The sequence below is a fragment of the Anguilla rostrata genome, chromosome 2, assembly GCF_018555375.3.
Source record: "Anguilla rostrata isolate EN2019 chromosome 2, ASM1855537v3, whole genome shotgun sequence".
In the NCBI taxonomy this organism is placed as follows: Eukaryota; Metazoa; Chordata; class Actinopteri; order Anguilliformes; family Anguillidae; genus Anguilla; species Anguilla rostrata.
Window position 1 is genome coordinate 71,916,443 of NC_057934.1, and position 24,783 is coordinate 71,941,225.

At 46.3% G+C, this 24,783-nt stretch overlaps 1 protein-coding gene across 1 annotated transcript in view; it reads right to left on the bottom strand.

Moving 5' to 3' along the window:
* pemt (phosphatidylethanolamine N-methyltransferase) overlaps positions 1–24,783 on the bottom strand; it is a 46,543-nt gene that overhangs the window by 14,709 nt on the left and 7,051 nt on the right. Inside the window, 1 exon segment of the mRNA XM_064324372.1 lies at positions 12,201–12,316. Coding sequence (XP_064180442.1) covers positions 12,201–12,316 — 116 coding nt within the window.

Here is a 24,783-nt window from a genome sequence, read left to right on the forward strand (position 1 = left end):
ATCAGGCCTGGACCCCAAAAATGCAAACAAGCGAAGCAAAAACAATGCAAACAAGCGAAGTAAAAACAATGCAAACAAGCGAAGTAAAAACAACGCAAACAAGCGAAGTAAAAACTCCCCAGTGGGGAGAAAAAACTCCCAAATGGGGAGAAATGTCAGGAGGAACCCGGTCATAGACTTACTCCTCTGGGCAGCCTGGTGTAAATTAAAACTCATTTCCAGTTATGGTAATTTTCCCTCGGAAACATAAACAAGCCTATAGTCACTATGACAACGGAGACCTCACAGTAGAAATCTGATGAGGCTGGTACTAGCTGGGGTACAGCGCATGAATGTAAGCCCGTGTGCATTGCAGTCCTCACTTAAATATCGCCAAACACATATGTAAGTGTGAATCATAACTCCTCTAGGTAAGACGAGTTCAGGACGTTATTACATTCAATTTGTTTATATTATTTATATACTGTTTGGTAATAATAATAATAATTTTGATTAATACTATTATTATAAAGAACTTGTATTATTAAATTAAGAACTGCTTCCCTGAAGAACCCCCACCCACCAGGCCCCAACGAGGATCCCCCCCCCCCACCCCCCCCCCCCGGCGTGAGGCTCCAGTGTGGGACTGACCCCATTCCCCAGTTCTGGGTCTGTGGGTCTGTGGGTCAGTGTGTCTCCGCTCGGTGACAGCGGTGAGCAAACAAACGATGACGTACGGAGCCCAGGCGCTGGCGCGGGCCGAAAGGACTGCTCTGCCTCAAACACAAGCGCGGGCATTACCGCCCACAACAGAGACACACCATTCACGCCGGGAGGACAACACCATTCACACCGGGAGGACAACACCGTTCAACACGGAGGACAACACATTCACACACCGGGAGGACAACACCATTCACACACGGAGGACAACACCATTCACACACCGGGAGGACAACACCATTCACACACCGGGAGGACAACACCATTCACACACCGGGAGGACAACACCATTCACACACCGGGAGGACAACACCATTCACACACCGGGAGGACAACACCATCACACACGGGAGGACAACACATTCACACACCGGAGGACAACCATTCACACACCGGGAGGACAACACCATTCACACACGGGAGGACAACACCATTCACCACCGGAGGCAACACATCCACGCGGGAGGACAACACCATTCACACACCGGGAGGACAACACCATTCACACGCCGGTTACATTTTACGTTTACTAGAGAAATCCAGGTTAAGTGAAGGCCAAGGGCAGAAGGTCAACCCGGGAATCAAACCCGCAGCCTCTGGACGGGTTCCTAACCACTATAGTGTGCTAATTCCCCCAGGACTGATATGACCGAAAGCCTGCTCCGTACACAGAGAAGAGATTTATTTTGTTTTTTTTTTACCATTATCCATTGAGAACGTGTTTCTCTTCTGAATGGCTGAAACTAAGAAGGTGTGGGCTTGGATGGGAGACCACCTGGGAAAACGAAGTGGAAGTGGTGTTGGTGGGCCAGTAGGGGGCAATCTTCCCTGTGGTCAAATAAACCCCAATGCCCCAGTGCAATGACGGGGACACTGTGCTGTAAGAGTTGCCTTCTTTTGGATGAGACGTTAAACCGAGTTCCTGACTCACTGTGGTCATTAAAGATCCCAAGACACTCGTTGCACTGGAGGGGGGTGCCCGGTGTCCTGGCTAAATTCCCAACCTGGCTCTCTCCAACTTGCCACCTAATCATCCCCTGATTTAATTGGCTAAAAAAATGTTCTCTCCCTCTCCACCTTAGGTAATGTGTGGCAAGCGCTCTGGCGCAAAATTGCTTCCATGCATCACCCAGGTGGGTGAGGTGAGTTCCCCCTCATCACTGTAAAGCACTTTGAGCGTTTGGAAAAGTGCTATATGAACACAATGATTCATTCATTCTTTTTCAAGGGCAGTCTGGGAGAAAGGCCAGAGAGAACAGGTGCAAGTGGAGAGAGAGAGAGAGCCAAAGAAGAGTCCCCTCAGCCAGCTAGGCTTGAAGCTTAGTTCATTAACCCCTACTAACACAAAGCAGCCTCAAAACAGCAACATACAAACAATTAGAGTCAACCAAATTATAGCAAAACATAAAGAAAATTACATCACCTATTGAGACACACAAACAGAAATACAAAGCAAATTAGAATGCTATTGGGCCCTAAAAAGAGAGTACACAGTGGCAGATTACCTGACCACAGTGAAAGATTTAAAAACAAGGAAAATATTGACAAGATATAGACTCAGTGAACACAACCTGGCTATCGAGACAGGTAGACACCGGCAGACCTGGCTGCCCAGAGAGGACAGGTTGTGCTCACTTTGTGACACTGAAGAGGTGGAGACAGAGCTTAATTTCCTCACAGAATGTGAGAAATACAGAGAGACAAGGTCACTGTTCTTCCTCAAAATGAAAAAAAATCTGCCCACAATTTGAAATGCACTCAGAGACAGAGAAGCTGCCATTCCTTTTGGGAGAAAGAAGGGAATGTGTAGATTTGGCAGCACAATACATTGCCACTTGCCACAAACTGAGGGACAGGGAGTAACATTGACACCAGAAAAGTAAAATTTTTATAGTTCATTGACATTTTGTATGCGTTATGTTCTAGATGTAGAATTTTATTTCTGTGGATTGTCTGGATTTTATATTTTTTCTGTTTATTGTAGTTAAATTGTTATTGCCTGTCTGTTATATTTGTCATGTGAGTGAATGCTTTGGCAATGTAAGTGTACCCTTACCATGCCAATAAAGCTTATTGAATTGAATTGAATTGAATTGAATTGAATTGAATTGAATTGAGAGGCCAGAGAGAGAGAGAGAGAGAGAGAGAACAGGGGTAAAGCCCCTGGAGCAGTCGGCTGGGTTAAGGGCCTTGTTCAAGGGCCCAACGACAGAGATCATACTGGTAGGGACCCAACTTCTTCTCTCCAGATACCAGTCAGCATCCCTAAATCCCCACCAGGGGCTTCCACCAGCAACTGCTGTCAGTCACACACCCTGCTGTCCCCGGATTTATAACACCCGCCTTTCAACAGCATTTTCTCCTTTTACATTTACACGCGCAGACCTGGGTTAAGGGTTCCTTTTACATTTACATGCGCAGACCTGGGCTAAGGGTTCCTTTTACATTTACATGCGCAGACCTGGGTTAAGGGTTCCTTTTACATTTACATGCGCAGACCTGGGTTAAGGGTTCCTTTTACATTTACATGCGCAGATCTGGGTTAAGGGTTCTCCTTGGAGACGCTAGGCTTCAGCTCTCATCGGCGGCTCAGATTCTTTGACGTCAGCGAGAGTTTAAGAGCGAAAACAGAAGCAATCTCACTCAGCCGTGTCTCAATCACGCTCTGCGATAAAGAGGTCATCTCTCCCACTCCGCTCCCCGCTCGCTTATAAAACAGCTCGGCTGCCTCCCTCTTCAACACCATCCATAGCCCCAATACTAACCCCGATACTAACCCCAACACCATCAATAGCCCCAATACTAACCCCGATACTAACCCCAATACTAACCCCAACACCATCCATAGCCCCAATACTAACCCCAATACCATCAATAACCCCAATACTTACCCAAATGCAATCAATAACCCCAATCCTAACCCCAGCACCATCCATAGCTCCAATACTAACCCCAACGCCATCAATAACCCCAATACTAACCCCAACACCATCCATAGCCCCAATACTAACCCCAACACCATCAATAACCCCAATACTAACCCCAATGCAATCAATAACCCCAATACTAACCCCAGCACCATCCATAGCTCCAATACTAACCTCAAAACCATCAATAACACCAACACCATCAATAAGCCCAATACTAATCCCAACACCATCAATAACACCAACACCATCCATAGCCCCAATATTAAACTCAACAACATCAATAACCCCAACACTATCCATAACGCTAGCACTATCCTAACACTAATCCCAACACCACAATACTAATCCCAGTATCAACCCAAAAATTAAACCAGGCACAAATATAAACCTAAAACCTCATCCTGCCCCAACCACAACACTACCCTAAACAAAATATTCTCACTAGCCACAACCAGCAACCATACTAATCCCATCATCGATGCCAACCACGACACTAGTCCAATACCAGTGGTTCCCAGCCATGTTCCTGGAGGTCTGCCATCCTGTGGGTTTTCATTTCAATCCCAATTTGGCACACCTGATTCTACTAATTAGCAGCTCATGAGGCCACTAGCTGTTGAATGAGGTGTGCTTCGTTAGGTTAGGAGGGAGCAGATCTCCAGTAACAGGGTTGGGAACCACTGTCCTATACTAATCCCTATACCAACCCACTATTCTGTCTTTATTGGTATGAATGGACAGTATAGCGTGGAAGCTGCATCTTAAAAAAAAGGCACACACAAAGTTCTGCGAGTCTAACCCTGCCCAGGAAACAAAGACTGCTATCAGCCAGCAATTTGACTTACTGATGGTCAACTCTGAGTGAGAAATAAAGACTGAAACTGGTCTCTTCACACCGCCTGCAGAATCTGAAATCACATGGTTTTAATGCTGAACGCCGGGGGTTCAGGCTTGAGTGCAGGCCCGGGGAACGATGACGAATTTCTGCCTTCTCCGTTTTTCTTCCGGCTTCCGCTCCGAAATTATTTCAAGTGTTCAGGGCGGAAAGCCAGCAGTACAGAAGCAGAAGCCTTGCTTTCTCTCTACCGTTCTCCTCATTCTCTACCCCATCACTCCCACTCTCAACTCCCACACTTTCAAATTCAAATATGCTTCACCGGTCTTTCTCTACACTTCTCTCTCTGCCTCCATCTCTCTCTCTCTCTCTCTCTCTCTCTCTCTCTCTGGCTCTGTGGTCAAGTGGGGATGGGAACCTCTGTCCTAGTAGATGGAGAGCGGTGAGACTCTAATCTATGGGCCAACTCTTTAAGCGTCAGCGAGACTAGACTAGATTTAAAGACACATGCAGTTCGTATAAATAGACTCAATTCTGAAGATGGACTACTTTCGTTTTTTATTTTTATGGGCAGCCACTTTCCGTTCCCCTCCAGCCAGTAACGGTGGAGTGGATTCTTTTTTGTTTATACAGAATTATAATAAACTCCCGGACGCATCACCAGGGTTGCTGCACCAGGAATGCGTTCTGCAAGCTCACTGAAATGGAAATGCGCACGTTTTGAATTCAAAACCTCGGCCGCAGACGTCTTTGCCGGCACTTTCCCTTTCATAAGAGGGCCCTGCTGTTAATCGTCCTGGTTGCAGCATCGCTACTGTCAGCACCGACGTCACGATCCCTGCTGGCGACCGAAAGCAATGGGGTTCTAGAACACCGAGTTAGAAGGAAAAAAAAGAAAACTACTCTCCAAAACGGATACAAAGCACTCTATTAACCCTTTGAAGTTTTTCGGAATGTGTTTTTTCTCTGTTTTTTTCCTAAGTCAGTGTTCTAGAACTCCATTGCTTTCAGTCACTGGTAGTGATTGTGACATCAGCATTAGAATGTTCAATGAAGAACATTCTAATCACACATTTGTGATCTCACGCCTTAAAGGGTTAAATCAGGCTTTTTCTTAGACTTGACCTTGCCCTCCTGCTCATCCAATCCCACGCATTCCTTTGTATCCAGTGACACCTAGCCTACCTGTGCTGGGTCTAACCCCTTCACATCTGCATGATCTGTTAATTCCTCAGTCTGCTGATCCCGTACAGCTCAGCGTCCCCACAGAGTGAACTTCATGGGGTCGGTCATCCTTAAAGTTCTCAGCTGCCAGGGACAAGAGCAGCCTTCAGAAAAAGCACTAAACCGGACAATTTTATCCCTGCAGCTGCCTTAAAAGACCGTGTAATGGAGTCTGTCTCAGAAACATGCTACTGTTTCCACTCCTAATGGTGTGTTCCATCCTGCTAATGCCAAATGTCTGTCGCTGCCAATTTTGCCTTGCACTTTGTGTGCGCACCGGTCGTTAGGTTTGTGCTCTTGTTGCATTTTGTGCTTGTATCCCGCCTGTCTGGTGTTCATCTGACTATTGCTCGTCTTTTTTCTGTCTCTATTATCTGTTGTTTTTCTGTTTGTCCCTATTTTACTTCACTTTATCTCTATTATTTTACCCCTTTTTGGAGTGGATGGGATGGGGTGTTTGGTACTGGATGAGGGGATGTGGAATGGTGTGGTGAATGAGTGAGTGGTGAGTGAGTGGTGAATGAGTGGTGGTGGTGAGAGTGAGTGAGTGAGTGAGTGAGTGAGTGAGTGAGTGAGTGAGTGAGTGAGTGAGTGAGTGAGTGAGTGTGTGAGTGAGTGAGTGAGTGAGTGAGTGAGTGTGAGTGTGTGTGAGTGAGTGAGTGAGTGAGTGAGTGAGTGAGTGAGTGAGTGAGTGAGTGAGTGAGTGAGTGAGTGAGTGAATGAGTGAGTGAGCTCATCCTGGCTTTGCCGAGGCACACGTGGACGCATCTAGCAACACTGTGGTCATGCAGCCTCCAAAACATTTCAGTTTTATCCCTTTGAAGAGAAGGTTTTTTGGAATGTTTTGCGTCAGTGCTGCGGAACTCCATTGCTTTGAATTAACAGTAGTGATTGTGACATCAGCATTAGAATGTTCCATTAAGGACATTCTAATCGCATGTGTCTGATCTCACACCTTAAAGGGGAAAAAAGGCTGAATGCAGAATTCTGGGATAGGCACAGGACAGAAGGTCAGCCAGTGGCTTACCTAGGCGAACGCCATCGCAGAATAGCCTATAGAAAATCTCAGCCGCTACGGATTGTACATCTGACCCACTTTCCTTCCACACTGACATCGATGACTAAGTTACCTTCACACACACCCACACAGAGTCAAAAATTAAATTAATATTTTATGTATGTATGAACAGAGGGACTACTTCATTGCTATTTGGGGGAGGGGGGTGGGGGCATCTGTTTTGTTGGTATATTTCCATGAAAGGAAGAATAAATCAATAGGAAGTCAAAGAATATTTGTAAACAGGTTGAATAGAAAATCGAGTCCCCTCCGATGACATACAACATTGTGCATACATACTGGCAGGGCACACACAAAGCACAGCTACAGTACCCACGACCCTGACACACATTACAATGAACAGACGACCAGAAATCCATGTCACACTACAGAAAAAGCATGCACACGTAAAACTAAATCATTTTTAGAAAGTCGCCAGCATGTCTAAGAGTCCAGACAAACACCAAAATGACTAAGAGTCCAGACAAACTCCAACAAGAATAAGAGTCCAGACAAACACCAAAATGACTAAGAGTACAGACAAACTCCAGCATGAATAAAAGCCCAGACAAACTCCAGCATGAATAAAAGCCCAGACAAACTCCAGCGTGAATAAGAGCCCAGACAAACACCAGCATGAATAAGAGTCCAGACAAACTCCAGCATGACTAAGAGTTCAGACAAACACCAACATGACTAAGAGTCCAGACAAACTCCAGCAAGAATAAGAGTCCAGACAAACTCCAGCATGAATAAGAGCCCAGACAAACTCCAGCATGAATAAGAGCCCAGACAAACTCCAGCATGAATAAGAGTCCAGACAAACACCAGCATGAATAAGAGTCCAGACAAACTCCAGCATGAATAAGAGCCCAGACAAACTCCAGCATGAATAAGAGTCCAGACAAACACCAGCATGAATAAGAGTCCAGACAAACACCAACATGAATAAGAGTCCAGACAAAAACCAGCATGTCTAAGAGTCCAGACAAACACCAGCATGAATAAGAGTCCAGACAAACACCAGCATGATTACATGCACTGCTCTTCTGGGAGGATAATATACTTTCATGCGTTCGTTCAACAGGTGCCGCAGCACGAAAGCAAAGCTTCCGCTGCCAATATATACGAGAGCGAATTCAGTGCCAAAAGCCTGAACGTGCCAAACCAAGATTCGCAGAAATAAAACGAGAAAATGTAAAAATACACTCGGTACGTGTAAAAACAGAACCTGCCGCAGTGAACATCGTCTAGAACATGACTTCCGACGCTTCTGCAAACGCTCGCATTTCTATTTTTCTGGACCCAAAAATACAATTTTTGGCACAGCTCAACGAGAACCTAGCACGTCTGCCAGCATAAAAATACCTCACAGGTGAAGAAAAATGACAAAATACCGCACAGCAAACGTCCATACAAATTACACACCTCGAAATCATGAGGGAAAATTTGTCTCTGAGTTTTGGTCCCCCACATTGGCAAGCTTTACAAATATTTTCAAGTCATATTTTTAGGGATTATATTTTTACATTCACTATATTTATATAGTTGTGTTTATTTAAAAAATGTTTTACACACATACGAGCACGTGCCATTGGAATAATTTCATGCGCTGCGGCACACAGCACGACAGGTAAATACAGCGCAACTATCAGCGCAAGAGCAGCGCTACATATCTGATTGGCTCCGGGCTGCTAAACAAGCAAGGAAAACATGTCGGACTCAGCGGTGAGCGCCAATCGGCCTATCACAGCGGGGATGCGTGCAGTTACTATGACGAGCGGTTGATCCCCCATTGGCTGGGGGACCTTGGTCTTCAGCTTAGCAGGATAACTGAACCTTCACACAGCCCACGAGGGCTCTGGAAACTCCTGTCATACCCGCTCAAACTGTTCAACAGATCAATAAATCCTCACAGAAAATGACCTCAATATCACAGGAAAACAAAATGTCCCACCAGCCCTTTTTGTGTAGAGCGTGCATTCTGCTTTAGAATCAAGTGCTGTACCCGTGTCCAAATGTTGGACGCTTTTTTCCAAGAACTTTCAAGCCCTTGATTTAATTACAAAGCAAAGAAAATCAAGACACTCATGTGGAGAGAACTGAACTTAATAAAGCTGGTCATTAGTTCGGCTGAGCACATTAAAAAATAAATTTAAAAAACTCACAACAATTAACTAAAGTGTTTTTTTGTTTGTTTTTTTTAATAAACTGCAGGTCTCCATGTGAAAGGACTGCCTGGATTCGCTTCGCTCTTACATTGGCCATTTTCAAAGGGTGACTGAAGGGTCGTTCTAATCACTCCTGCAGCTCACCCCCTTCCTTTTTTATGCACATCAGAATGTGTAAAAAGCACACACAAAACAAAGTGCAAACCAACAGAAACACTTCTTTAAGCATAAAAGTCATTTTTCCAAGTATTCCTTTTTATGTTGGTGTGCATGGGTCCTGACTCTAGTGTACGGCAAATGTCTCACCTACTCTCACTGCTCTTACAAATTTTTAGCCTAGGACACAGGCCAACAGGGCTCATTCAAAAGCCAGAGTCAACCTTGGAACAGCTTTCTCCTGATGGTGGTAGCTATCAAAACAAGATATAAAAAAGGTAAAGAAATAGCTCTGTTCATTAAAGAGACCTAGAAAAAGTACTCTGTTTTAAAAAAACTGTTTAAAAAATGCTAGTAGTGCGTGCAGTGTTAACAATAACACAAATGAACCAGACTTGAAAATGGAACTTGTAAATGGATGGCAAATGGACTGCATTTATATAGCGCTTTTATCCAAAGCACTTTACAACTGATGCTTCTCATTCACCCATTCACACACACACTCACACACCAACGGTGAAAGGCTGCCATGCAAGGTGCCAATCGGCTCGTTGGGAGCAATTAGGGGTTAGGTGTCTTGCTCAGGGACACTTCGACACGCCCAGGGCGGGGGATCGAACCGGCAACCCTCCGACTGCAGGTCAACCGCTCTCAGCTCCTGAGCTACAGTACTGTGCAAAAGTCTTAGGCACCAGTAAAAAAATGCTGCACAGCTAAGATGCTTTCAAAAATAATGAAATGAAAGGTTAAAAATATCGAAAAAATAATATAAAGAGCCGTAAATAGTTACTAAATAAAATCAATGTTTGGTGTGACCACCCTTCGCCTTTAAAACTACATCAATTCTCTTAGGTACACTGTCTGGCAGTTTTATAAGAAAATCGGCAATTAGGTTGTTCCAAGCATTTTGGAGAACTTGCCACAGTTCTTCTGCAGATTTTGGCTGTTTTGCTTGCTTCTGGCTCTCCAGGTAATCCCAGAGACCCTTGATCAAGTTTTTATCTGAAAAGTAGTCTATTACTTAAAATATTACTTTATTTAATAAAATACAAAAATGTATCTGTAAAATTTCATTTTGTGGAAAATTCATGTTTGGAAATCTCAAATTTGCTCTTTTCTACTGGCACACTAATGCAGAAAATAAAAAATAATCACCTAAGACCAAATATGTACTATATATTATATTTAAAAATCCAGGGTGCCTAAGATTTTTGCACAGTACTGTATGTCGCCCCTAGCCCAATGCTCCAGTCCTCCACATCTGTTAAACAGATAGCTTACCCCTACTATACGCTGCATAGTCCCGCAGTGGACTGGGCGGGCCTTCAAGTAGCTGATTTGGCCCCTCAAAAAAATGGCAGTATAATAATCCATTTCCGCTACAAAATGATATCTTATATTAGAATAATATTTGACATATCGCCTGGCTTTCTTTCTGCCAAACATTATGAAACTCACTGTATTTATCAGAGATGTGTCTGTAACATATAGGTTACTTGGTAACATATTGTCCTCTCCCTAAATTAGTCCTGCTCATGGCCACAACCATTTTTTTCCCAAGCCCCCCCTTCCACCAAATACTGAAAACACACCAGTTTAAACAAGACCTTGGCTCAGCGAATGTTGATCTCTGTACCAATCACACGGGCGTGCTTGTCATACCTACGCTGACCCTAAAACTATATCCCCTGTCCCATTCGCTTCCTGGTGCTACCGCATTCTCTACTTCCTTTTTGCACCCCCCATGGCCTCAAGCTATGAGTTTATGAACCGCACGACCATCAGTTGGGGACCCTCAGCACTGGGGCCCACGTCCGCAGTCCCCATGTGAGAGCGACCAGGCCTGGAATACGCTCAGGCGGTTGGTACCGTGTGCAAATGCGCGTGCCGCTTTGAAGGAGCTAAACGGCGAAATGGCGGAAACGCGAGGCACGGTCTACGGCTACCCCTGTTGACGTCACGCCCCCAACTCTCAAGGAAAACGTGGGACACAGGTTACCCAATGTACGAAAGTTGGTATGTATTACATTACATTACATTACAGGCATTTAGCAGACGCTCTTATCCAGAGCGACTTACACAACTTTTACATAGCATTTTACATTGTATCCATTTATACAGCTGGATATATACTGAAGCAATTCCGGTTAAGTACCTTGCTCAAGGGTACAACGGCAGTGTCCTTACCCGGGAATCGAACCTGCAACCTTTCGGTTACAAGCCCAGTTCCTTACCCACTGTGCTACACTCCGTCCTATGTATAAGGGGGGGGGGGTGTTTATGGGTCGGACGGACTGTAACCCAACTGCGCCTTGCTCCGGTTCCCCGCTGGAACAGGCGACGCCTCTCAGCCCCCCCCCCCCGCCCACCCCGCCCCCCCCCCTCGCTGCAGGGCTCCGTTTCTGACAGGCAGCCAATCACACGGTTGCAGAGCTCCGTTTCTGACAGGCAGCCAATCACACGGCTGCAGAGCTCCGTTTCTGACAGGCAGCCAATCACACGGCGCGCTGACCGTGTGCCGAGAGACCGTCACACCCACGGCAACAGCAGAGCTTCTCTCATCTCCATGGCGACGTGCTAAACACACCTTATTAAGGGAAGCAGATGGATAAAAATGGCTCTCTTTTTTTTCTGAGGAAAAGTGTCAGCAGTGCTGAGGAATAAAAGCTATAATAATCACCCCCCCCCCACCTCTAATGCACCCTAACCAGGCACCAACTCATCTCATCTACGTAAAAAAAAGGCCAAGGTGTTGCCATGGTATTTTCTTACATTCACTGCCTGTAAGCAGGGGGTGGCAGGAGGGGGGGGGGCAAATGGGCTGGTGGAATTAAGGGCAGATCTAAGGGCAGTTTAAAGCATGGCTTCACATTATGGACAATGACCAACACTGCAGCAGCATTGTGGAGAGCAAGACTAACACTGTGCAGGAGTGTTAGGGACAGTTAGAGTAAGACTAACACACTGTGCAGCAGCGTTAGGGAGAGTTAGAGTAAGACTAACACACTGTGCAGGAGTGTTAGGGACAGTTAGAGTAAGACTAACACACTGTGCAGGAGTGTTAGGGAGAGTTAGAGTAAGACTAACACACTGTGCAGAAGTGTTAGAAATGCACACTTGCTGACCTGTGGCTGCGGTACACATTGAGCAGGATAATGAGGAACCCCAGGGAGTAACACGCCAGGTAGGGACCCCCAAACAGCCTGGTCAGGCCCCGCGTTCGGTGCTCCCACCTGGCCACCTGTGAAAGGAAACAACACTGTGAGAGAACACTGCAAAACAACACTGAGAGAAAACACCCATAACAACACTGTGACAACACTGCAAAACAACACTGAGACAAACCTGCAAAACAACACTGTGAGACAACACTACAAAACAACACTGTGAGAGAACACTGCAAAAACATCACCGTGAGAGAACACTGCAAAACAACACTGAGAGAAAACACCCATAACAACACTGTGACAACACTGCAAAACAACACTGAGACAAACCTGCAAAACAACACTGTGAGACAACACTACAAAACAACACTGACAGAAAACACCCTAAAACAACACTGTGAGATAACACCTCAAAACAACACTGAGACAACTCTACAAACAATACTGTGAGACAACACCCCAAAACAACACTGTGAGAAATCACCCTAAAACAACACTGTGAGGCAAAACAACTCCACAAAAGAACACTGACCACAGAACACTACAGAACAACACTACAGATAACACTAAGACAACTCTTAGAAAAGCACAGTATCCTTCTGCCTCCCAGCATGTACTCACACACACACTCACTTGCATAGGTGGACACACACCACACTATCATACTCAAACACACATATGCAAGTGTGCGCATGCTTACACACACACACACACACACACACACAGCAGGCACACGCACACACACACACAGCATGTACTCGCGCACACACTCACTTGCATAGGTGGACACACCACACTATCATACTCAAACACACATATGCAAATGTGCGCATGCTTACACACACACACACACACACACACACACAGCAGGCACACGCACACACACGCACACACAAACAGAGCAGGCACAGGCACAGGCACAGACACACACACACACACACACACACACACACACACACACGCACACACAATTTCCTTCTGCTTCAATCTAAAGCCCTTAACAGCCACAGCCAAATTAATGTCTTCATCAATGTCAAGTTATGGAAGGAAAGAAAACTGAAAGGAGATATAAAGAAAAAAAAAAGAAAAAACCTTTCAGCTTCTATTTTAAGAACGGGAACAAAAGCAAGACATGTTTCATCTGTTCCCTGAAAGCACAGCACCTGTCCATGGTAAGAAGTAGCTGGCTTCAGATTTGATACAGTCATCAAATGTAAGGGATATGCAACAAAATACCGACCTTGCAAGTCAAGCACAAGTTAAATTTGTCAAAATGTACTATGTCCCAATACTTATGCTGACTTTAAATAGGCATTTTTGTAATATAGTTCAGTGTCTGCTTAAAAAAAGAACACATGAAATAAACGTGAATTTTGCCTCATAGTCACTGTGCTATTTGAAACAGAAATTTGATAAGTTCGGAGGGAAAACAACCAATCTGACAAAACCGTCGCGAACCTTTTCATTTAGCTGTAGCCGGCCTGCACCACGTTCAGTGCCATTTTTATCACGCAGCGAGAAGGAACTGTGTCTGGTGCTGCTTTTAGGATTAAAAGCCTGGTTTCATAGCTCGCAGTACCTCTCACCTGAGGTTAACGCTGGTAACAAGCTCCCACGATGCACAATTTAAAACAGAATTTAGCACACGCTTTCAGCCAACAGGACTCCAGAGAAAGCATATTTAATATGGCTAACAAAAAAAACTCTGCTAATGCCAGGGATAAGCAAAGCCACCATCAAATCAGACTGGGAGGCGTGACCTGAGACCGGTGTGGATTAAGGGCTTTTTTTTCCCTGCATCTCCAAGAAAAGCACTTCACCCAATTAGTATCGAATCCTTCCTGCCTGCAAAAGAGGCGAGCAATTAGCAACGCTGATCCACTGCTGGGGGAGGCGGGTTCGAGAGGGATAACCACTGGTTCATTCAAGGACTCCGCAGCTCTCCCGATCCCAGCCGCGGGTGAACAGCGCTCTGAAAGCGGACGGCGGGCCCGTGTGCCTCGGTGGAGGGGTCGCTTTCAAAGGCGAGGGGTCGGAGGCTCTGGGGCGACATATCCGCCGAACACGAGACTGCATCAGGGTCCACATTAAAAACCGCGATCCCACACGAAGCCAGCATCCCACCATGCACCCTGCTCCTGCTGAAGCTAAGCATCCCACCATGCACCCTGCTCCTGCTGAAGCTAAGCATCCCATCATGCACCCTGCTCCTGCTGAAGCTAAGCATCCCACCATGCACCCTGCTCCTGCTGAAGCTAAGCATCCCACCATGCACCCTGCTCCTGCTGAAGCTAAGCATCCCACCATGCACCCTGCTCCTGCTGAAGCTAAGCATCCCACCATGCACCCTGCTCCTGCTGAAGCTAAGCATCCCACCATGCACCCTGCTCCTGCTGAAGCTAAGCATCCCACCATGCACCCTGCTCCTGCTGAAGCTAAGCATCCCACCATGCACCCTGCTCCTGCTGAAGCTATACATCCCACCATGCACCCTGCTCCTGCTGAAGCTAAGCATCCCACCATGCACCCTGTTCCTGCTGAATGGCTGAAGCTAAGCAAGGGTGGGCTTGGTTAGTACTTGGATGGGCCAGCAGGGGGCAATCTTCCCTCTGGTCAAATAAACCCCAATGCCCCAGTGCAGTGACGGGGACACTGTGCAGTAGGAGATGCCTTCTTTCGGATGAGACGCTAAACCGAGGTCCTGACTCACTGTGGTCATTAAAGATCCCATGACACTTCTTGCAAACAGTAGGAGGCTCCCCGATGTCCTGGCTAAATTCCCAGATCTGGCTCTCTCCAACTTGCCACCTAATCATCCCCTGATTAAATTAGCAAAAAAAAAATGTTCTCTCCCTCTCCACCTTCGCTAATGCGTGGTGAGCGTTCTGGCACAAAATGGCTTTGGTGCATCACCCAGGTGGGTGCTACTCATTGGTGGTGGGTGAGGTGAGTTCCCCTTCATCATTGCAAAGCACATTGAGCGTTCGGAAAAGTGCTATATAAATGCAATGATTCATTCATTCATTCATCTCTTGATGGCGCCCGTTTATTTTTTCAATTTGTTTAACGTCGTAAAACATTCCTGTTAGAAATGAATATGAATGACATATCATACATGTCCTAAGGCTCTTCCTGAAATGTTCCCAGTGACTTTCAAGACAACATTCAAGCAACGTCTAGGAAATTGGAAAAATGTGCCTTGTGGGAATGTTTACCTCAACTGAGACAACACTACAAAACAACTCTGAGAGACAACACTACAGAAGAACTGAGACAACACTACAAAACAGCTGAGACAACACTGTGAAACAACGCTACAAAACAACACTGTGAGACAACACTACAATACAGCTCTGTGAAGCAACACTGAGACGACACTACAAAACGACTCCTGAACACACACACACACACACACACACACACACAGCAGGCACACACACGTGCACGCACGCACACACACACACAAACGCAATTTCCTTCTGCTTCCATCTGAAGCCCTTAAGAGCCACAGCCAAACTGATGTCTTTATCAACATGAAGTTACGGAAAGAAAAAAAACTGAAAGGAGATATAAAGAAAAAGAAAAAAAAACCTCTGAGCTTCTATTTGAAGAAATGGAACAAAAGCAAGACATGTTTTATATTACACGCTTTACCACGACTCTCCTTGCATTCTGAGAACACTGAAAATGAAAAACTCCAGGAATTACAATTGCCCGCTGACTGCTCTGCGTTCCAGCCTTTCGTACATCACCATCCTTCCATCCATCTTTATATTACGTTACATTACATCCATCTTAAACTGCATACTGTGAGTATTGTGTTTGTGCATGTGTGCACGTATCTATGTGTGTGTGTATGTATTTTTTGTTTGTGATTGGGTATTGTGTGTGTGTGTGTGTGCTCATGTGCATGTGTGTGTGTTTTTTATGCGTGTGTATTTTGTCAGTGTGTGTGCATGTGTGTGTGTTGTGTGTATTTTGTCAGTGTGTGCATGCGTGGGTTTTGTGTGTTTTTTGTATTTTGTGTGTGCGTTGTGTTTTTTTGTATTTTAAGTGTGTGTGTATTTTGTGAGTGTGTGCATGTGTGTGTTTTGTGTGTTTTTTGTATTTTGTGTGTGTGTATTTTGTGAGTGTGTGTGTGTTGTGTTTTTTTGTATTTTATGTGTGTGTATTTTGTGAGTGTGTGCATGCGTGTGTTTTGTGTGTTTTTTGTGTTTTATGTGTGTGTATTTTGTGAGTGTGTGTGTAATTAGTGTGTGTGTGTGTGTGTGTGTGAAATCGTGTATGGCAGTGAGTTTCACTAAGGACCAGTCTTTCAGGTTTCCTTGGTAACATGTATTTTTCACCTCGACTCTGTTCTACAGACTTTTTACAGTTAATTTACCTCTCATTTTATTCTCTTTATTCGCCAATTCAGACAGCACTCACAGGCCAGTAAATCACTGAAATCTTGGGTTTAACTAGCATGGAACTGGTAGGGATGATGTGAGGAAACTTGAAACCCTGAAACTGCACTACATCAGCCTTTCAGGCCCAACTGACGGCCTGACCTTTTCCCAGCTAACCAGGCTCGCTCTCCTGTCCTTTCGGCCATTCTGATTGGCTGCTGGTCGGTCGCCGGGACGCCGTAGATCGAGGCCTATTTTAAGCCACGGGAGCAGGTTTGGGAAAGAGGCGAGAGGGGTGCAGATGCGCTCGGCGAGCGCTGACTCACACCGCGTTCAGCGTTTCTGCGTGGACGTGTACGGCGCCGTCCGAAACGATTGGGCTCCGCTGACGAAGATGAGGAACGAGGGGCCGTGTAAAATAAACGCAGTGAGCCATGAGCCATATGCTCAGCAGTGAGAAACACAGTCAGGTACAGAGCGACAGGCACCCGCGATAAAGAGGCACCAAGAAGGACTGGAAAACAGCAGGGCTTACGAGGGGGGGGGGGGGATACAGCAGGGGGGCAGAGGGGTTACAGCGGGGGGGGGGGGGCAGGGGGTTATAGGGGGGCAGAGGGTTAGAGCGGGGGGGTTATGGGGGGGCCCCTCTGCTGTGACCCCCTGCCCCCACCATAACCCCTCAGTAACCCCTCAGTCAGTTGCGTAACACCCTCCCCCTTCCCCTCCTGGCCCCGCTCTGATTGGGCAGCGCGGCCCTCAGCGGGGTTTATGGGTCGGGGCGAACGCGCAGGCGCGGGGGGAATGGAACATGCTGTGCTAACGCGCAGGCGCGGGGGGAATGGAACACGCTGTGCTAACGCGCAGGCGCGGGGGGAATGGAACACGCTGTGCTACGCGCAGCGCGGGGGAATGAACACGCTGTGCTAACGCGCAGGCGCGGGGAATGGAACACGCTGTGCTAACGCGCAGGCGCGGGGGAATGGAACACGCTGTGCTAACGCGCAGGCGCGGGGGGAATGGAGCATGCTGTGCTAACGCGCAGGCGCGGGGGGAATGGAACACGCTGTGCTAACGCGCAGGCGCGGGGGGAATGGAACATGCTGTGCTAACGCGCAGGCGCGGGGGGAATGGAACATGCTGTGCTAACGCGCAGGCGCGGGGGGAATGGAACACGCTGGGCTAACGCGCAGGCGCGGGGGGAATGGAACACGCTGTGCTAACGCGCAGGCGCGGGGGGAATGGAACATGCTGTGCTAACGCGCAGGCGCGGGGGGAATGGAACACGCTGTGCTAACGCGCAGGCGCGGGGGGAATGGAACACGCTGTGCTAACGCGCAGGCGCGGGGGGAATGGAACACGCTGTGCTAACGCGCAGGCGCGGGGGGAATGGAACACGCTGTGCTAACGCGCAGGCGCGGGGGGAATGGAACATGCTGTCACGGCCGGGCATTATGACTTTCATTAGGCCTCGTTAGGCACAGCTGCTCTCCCACTGTCCCCTCTGAGCTGCTGCCTCTCTCACCCGGCCGAGCCACCATGACCAATACTCAGGCTTCAGTGTGCTCCTCCAATACGCACTGTACACACATGCATGTACACACACACACAGACACACACACACACACGCACACACACACACGCACGCACACACAACTCACTCACTCTCTCTCTCTCACACACGCACACACATAACTCATCCTCACACACACACACACACACACACACACAACACCACACCACCACACACACAGACACACCACACACACACACACACACACACACACGCACACACACACACACACACGCACACACACCACACACACAACACACACACCCACGCACACCACACACGCCACACACACACACACACACACACACAACTCACTCACTCTCTCTCTCACACACACGCACACACATAACTCACTCACTCACTCTCTCACACACACGCACACACACATAACTCACTCACTCTCTCTCTCTCACACGCACACACATAACTCACTCACTCTCTCACACACACGCACATAACTCACTCACTCTCGCTCTCACACGCACGCGCACACACACACACACACAGACACACAGACACACACACACAACTCACTCACTCTCTCACACACACACGCGCACACACACACAGACACACATAAAACTCACTCACTCTCTCTCTCACACACACGCACATAACTCACTCACTCTCTCTCTCACACGCACGCGCACACACATAACTCACTCACTCTCTCTCTCTCACACACACACACATAACTCACTCACTCACTCTCTCTCTCACACACACACATAACTCACTCACTCACTCTCTCTCTCACACACACACACACACACACAGGAACTCTGAAAGTAAAGTTCTATAAATAAAGTATTCTTACATACAAAGTCACATCACAATGTATAAAAAAACACTGAGTGACTCATCCCCAGAGCCCTCTGCTTCATTACACAAGCACCTACACACACATACACATGGCCACACACATACATACACACGCACGCACGCACGCACGCACACACAAACACGCAGACACACACACACACGCACGCACGCACGCACGCACGCCCGCACACACACACACGCGCCCGCACACACACACACGCGCCCACACACACACACCCGCACACACACACAAACATGCACACACACAAACACGCAGACACACACGCACGCACACACGTACACACACACACACACACACACGCGCACACATACATTCTGTACGTACACACACAGGCATGTTTGTGCTGGGGTGAGTCAGTCTGATGCTGAGGACAGACACACAGACAGAACTCCTTCCCCAGATACAGATTTACTCGCTTGCTAATGACTAACACTGCTGATAGGACGCCGGTCATTTAAACAAGCTATCGATTAAATATGAAAGAATACTTTTATGACATTTCAGCTCAGTTATTGACATAACACTGACATGTTTGTGGGCGCTTCTGTTGCACACCTCTCCTAAAAATAAAAGATTAAAAGACACCAGCTCCAGCTCCCGAACTTCGCCCGTCACTGCCCCATCGAAGGCGGGGGCCGTTAGGAGGCAGGGGGACGCAATAAAAGGCGATTAATCTTTTAAATGCGGGAAAAACGCACCAGAATATCTGAGCTGGCAAACATACATAAAAACTTATGTGTCACACATGCACACACAAAATATGACATTAGCTGTTTTTGTTATTTATTTATTTGGATATTGTTTGCCCCTTGTCGTTTGCGTCAGACATAAATTCTAATTTTCTGAATACATTTTTACTTTTTTTTTTCTTATTTTTTTACTTATTTAAGAACCTGCTGGCGTCAAAAAATACGGATATACAGGCTACAACTAATTTATTCAATTAGTGTTGTCTTTTTTTTTTAAGAATTAGCCCACTTTGTAAATTTGTAGCCAAATCTGGAATGGGAAAATATAAATAAATAAACGAATCACATAAACCTAAAATGATATTTTTTTAAAAAACGCGTGGGCACCATAACCCCAAACGCTCGACTCAGCGAAACGAGTGACACTGCGGTCAACTCGACCGAAGGGCTATAGCCCCCGGAAGGAGGTCATTCTGACCGCAAGCCACCCGCTCTCAGTGACTGGAGAGGAGGCTTTATGTCACTTTGAGTTATTTATGTTCAGCCTCCATTTTGTGACAAAACAGCCACTTACGAATACCAAAATTAGAACTGCACACTGTGACATACAGGGGAAAAGTGAAAGACGGGGGTTATTATTATTATTATTATCATTTTAAATATAGTTTATCTGGATAGTTTGACACAAACAAAACCACATTATACACTTAGAGAGGATAATGTGGGTTCTGATTCAGGTTGAGTTTGTGAGGGCGTTCTCGTTTATCTTAAGTGTAGCCGCGAAGCTTTTTGAAACATCTCTTCCCGGAGAGCTGAAACTCAACACAAAAAAAGGAAAGCACATTAAAGCACCTCCCTCAAAATGACATTACATTACAGGCATTTAGCAGACGCTCTTATCCAGAGCGACTTACACAACTTTTTACACAAGCATTTTACATTGTATCCATTTATACAGCTGGATATATACTGAAGCAATTTCGGTTAAGTACCTTGCTCAAGGGTACAAGGGTACAACGGCAGTGTCCTTACCCGGGAATCGAACCTGCGACCTTTCGGTTACAAGCCCAGTTCCTTACCCACTGTGCTACACTCCGTCACTGTGTAATTTCAAAGTGCTCTCCCAATTTTATTTGTCTAGTTTTTGCTTTGGAGCTTGAAAATTTTTTAATGAACAGAGTAGCCGCATGAAACGCATGAAAGCAGGGCATTGCGTAATAGTGCTTCACAATCAAACGGCGTTCCTTTGAAAACACACTTTAGCGGCTGCAGACAAACGTTAGTTTCCATTTCGTTTAGCTTTGCTTGTTTCGCTGCTAATAACCCAGCACATACAATCACAACGAGAAGAAACCTTTTTCTAAAGAGCACCTTACCACTATCACACAATTATTTTGTAAAAAAAAGAAAAATGATTAATATAAACACTCTCCCATCTTTTCTTTTTGTTCTAGTAAGTGCTGATCTTTCAGAAGCATTTATTTTGAAATAAAAACTTCTTTGATGAATTATAAATAAAAGCTGTATTAATTATTATATTATATTAATATCATATGTGATGTCAGAGCTCCCAAAAGAAAAGTGACTATATTATAACACACTGGCCTGAGTGTTTAAAAATATTGTGATCTGATTAAATTTTGCTACCTCCCAGTGGGAAAAGGGCTATCTTTAGTGTTATTCTTTTTGGCGGATCGGGGGGGGGGGAGACTCCGCCCCTTTAACATAAGAACAGTCATCTTTATATTGTCTTTGCCCCCCCCCACACACACCCAAAGTAGCACTATGACGCAAATCATTTCCTGCCATACAATTATTCTAAAAATAACTCCAATTAAACACTCACTCGTACAACTGGGTTCCTATACAGAAACAGGAGTTTGACATGTTTGTGAGTGTCACAAAAAAAAAAAAACACCTGATTTAATTTGATTCACGGATATCGCATTCCCACCTAGCCTAGTGACACTTCCGTACACACAGACTGCCACACACACAAACTCGCACACACACACACATACACACAGGGAAGCGTGAACCACGTACACACAGGTGAACCCACACCCAACCAAACACACAGCCAAGCCATCGCATATCACAGTCATCTTGAAAAACGCCCCCCTCTCTGCAGTGAAGAAAATCTTTAAAATGGGGGTGAGGACTACCCCTCAATACCACTGAATAACGACTGACACTCAGACTGCTGAGGGGACGAACGTACCCAAAACAGGCCCGGAAAGTGTCCTCCACGTCCCAGAGGTCAGAACCAGCAGGGGTGCAGCACCTGACCCACAGTGGCCACACACTCACCCATTCACAAGGCAACTGTGACTCCATGAGCCCACGCCACTCCGGTCACACGTTCATTCACGACACCGAGCCAGGCTGCTATGCAATTTGTAGCAGCTGAGCTCCTATACCTGATCTTGCGACCCTTACAGCCTAGCGGAGTCTAGTAGCCAATCAGGCCTTATGCGGAAGGTTTCCGTCGGTCAGAATATCACAGGTGGCTCTGACCGTGCCAGGAGTCTATCAACTTATGCGCGTAGCTCTTTCATTCCTTGCGCTATGCTGAGCGCGATGTAACTGTACGGAGCCTAGGAACGTGCCTATGCGATTAACTAGTGAACTGATACATCAAAGCAGGCTAAATTATAACATGAACGTTGTGACATTGTGAGCGCTCTTGTAGCACTGGCCTGGCTGCGTGAGCTCCTGTGTAACCAGCCTTGTTTCCGTTTTTCCTTCGACTCCTATACTTTGACCACCGTTTTGCTATAAACTTGACCCTCGATCCCACAGCTTGGGGCCTCCTTTTGTAAAAAATTTGACTGCAGATTGTCTTGTTAAACCAGCTGGAGCTCTGTTCCCCGACTGTTCTGACAGCCAAAAAAGAGCCAGGGAGCTGCCTTATGCAACCTTATGTAGCCTTATGCTGTGAGCTCCTTATGTAACCTTATGTAGCCTTATGCTGTGAGCTCCTTATGTAACCTTATGCAGCCTTATGCTGTGAGCTCCTTATGTAGCCTTATGCTGCGAGCTCCTTATGTAACCTTATGCAGCCTTATGCTGTGAGCTCCTTATGTAACCTTATGCAGCCTTATGCTGTGAGCTCCTTATGTAACCTTATGTAGCCTTATGCTGGAGCTCCTTATGAACCTTATGCTGCCTTATTGCTGTCAGCTCCTTATGCAACCTTATGCAGCCTTATGCTGTCAGCTCCTTATGTAACCTTATGCTGTGAGCTCCTTATGCAACCTTATGTAGCCTTATGCTGTCAGCTCCTTATGTAACCTTATGCAGCCTTATGCTGTGAGCTCCTTATGCAGCCTTATGCTGTGAGCTCCTTATGCAGCCTTATGCTGTGAGCTCCTTATGCAACCTTATGCTGTGAGCTCCTTATGTAGCCTTATGCTGTGAGCTCCTTATGTAGCCTTATGCTGTGAGCTCCTTATGCAACCTTATGCTGTGAGCTCCTTATGTAACCTTATGCAGCCTTATGCTGTGAGCTCCTTATGTAGCCTTATGCAGCCTTATGCTTAGCTCTTATGAACTATGCTGCGAGCTCCTTATGTAACCTTATGTAGCCTTATGCTGTGAGCTCCTTATGTAACCTTATGCAGCCTTATGCTGTGAGCTCCTTATGTAACCTTATGTAGCCTTATGCTGTGAGCTCCTTATGCAACCTTATGTAGCCTTATGCTGTGAGCTCCTTATGTAACCTTATGTAGCCTTATGCTGTGAGCTCCTTATGCAGCCTTATGCTGTGAGCTCCTTATGCAACCTTATGCTGTGAGCTGCCTTATGCAACCTTACTAACTTCACACAATGTGATGTGCATTCTGAACAGGGTCCCTGGTCTCTGCAATGGCTGCAGCCTCCAGAAGAACACACACAACTCTTCTCTAACACTGAAGAGTACCCAGCTCTTCTCTAACACAGAAGAGTACACAGCTCTTCTCTAACACTGAAGAGTACACAGCTCTTCTCTAACACTGAAGAGTACCCAGCTCTTCTCTCACACCGAAGAGTACACAGCTCTTCTCTCACACCGAAGAGTACACAGCTCTTCTCTCACACTGAAGAGTACACAGCTCTTCTCTCACACTGAAGAGTACACAGCTCTTCTCTAACACTGAAGAGTACACAGCTCTTCTCTCACACTGAAGAGTACACAGCTCTTCTCTCACACTGAAGAGTACACAGCTCTTCTCTCACACTGAAGAGTACACAGCTCTTCTCTAACACTGAAGAGTACACAGCTCTTCTCTAACACTGAAGAGTACACAGCTCTTCTCTCACACTGAAGAGTACACAGCTCTTCTCTCACACCGAAGAGTACACAGCTCTTCTCTCACACTGAAGAGTACACAGCTCTTCTCTAACACTGAAGAGTACACAGCTCTTCTCTAACACTGAAGAGTACACAGCTCTCCTCTAACACTGAAGAGTACACAGCTCTCCTCTAACACTGAAGAGTACACAGCTCTCCTCTAACACTGAAGAGTACACAGCTCTTCTCTCACACCGAAGAGTACACAGCTCTTCTCTCACACTGAAGAGTACACAGCTCTTCTCTCACACTGAAGAGTACACAGCTCTTCTCTAACACTGAAGAGTACACAGCTCTTCTCTCACACTGAAGAGTACACAGCTCTTCTCTAACACTGAAGAGTACACAGCTCTTCTCTAACACTGAAGAGTACACAGCTCTTCTCTCACACTGAAGAGTACACAGCTCTTCTCTAACACTGAAGAGTACACAGCTCTTCTCTAACACTGAAGAGTACACAGCTCTTCTCTCACACTGAAGAGTACACAGCTCTTCCCCAACACTGAAGAGTGGAAGACCGTCTTCTTTTTTTCTTCTTATGAAACCCCCTGAAAAGGTCAGCAATGCCCTGTAGATGAGCCCTCTTTACTCATCGGCAGTCATCGTGAAAGCCCAAATCTTTTTTGGAGGGGAAACAGCAGCGTATGTAATCCAGAAGAAACGGTAGGAGGCTTATTGAAGGAGAATACACACACAGTTACGCATTTTATTATTTTG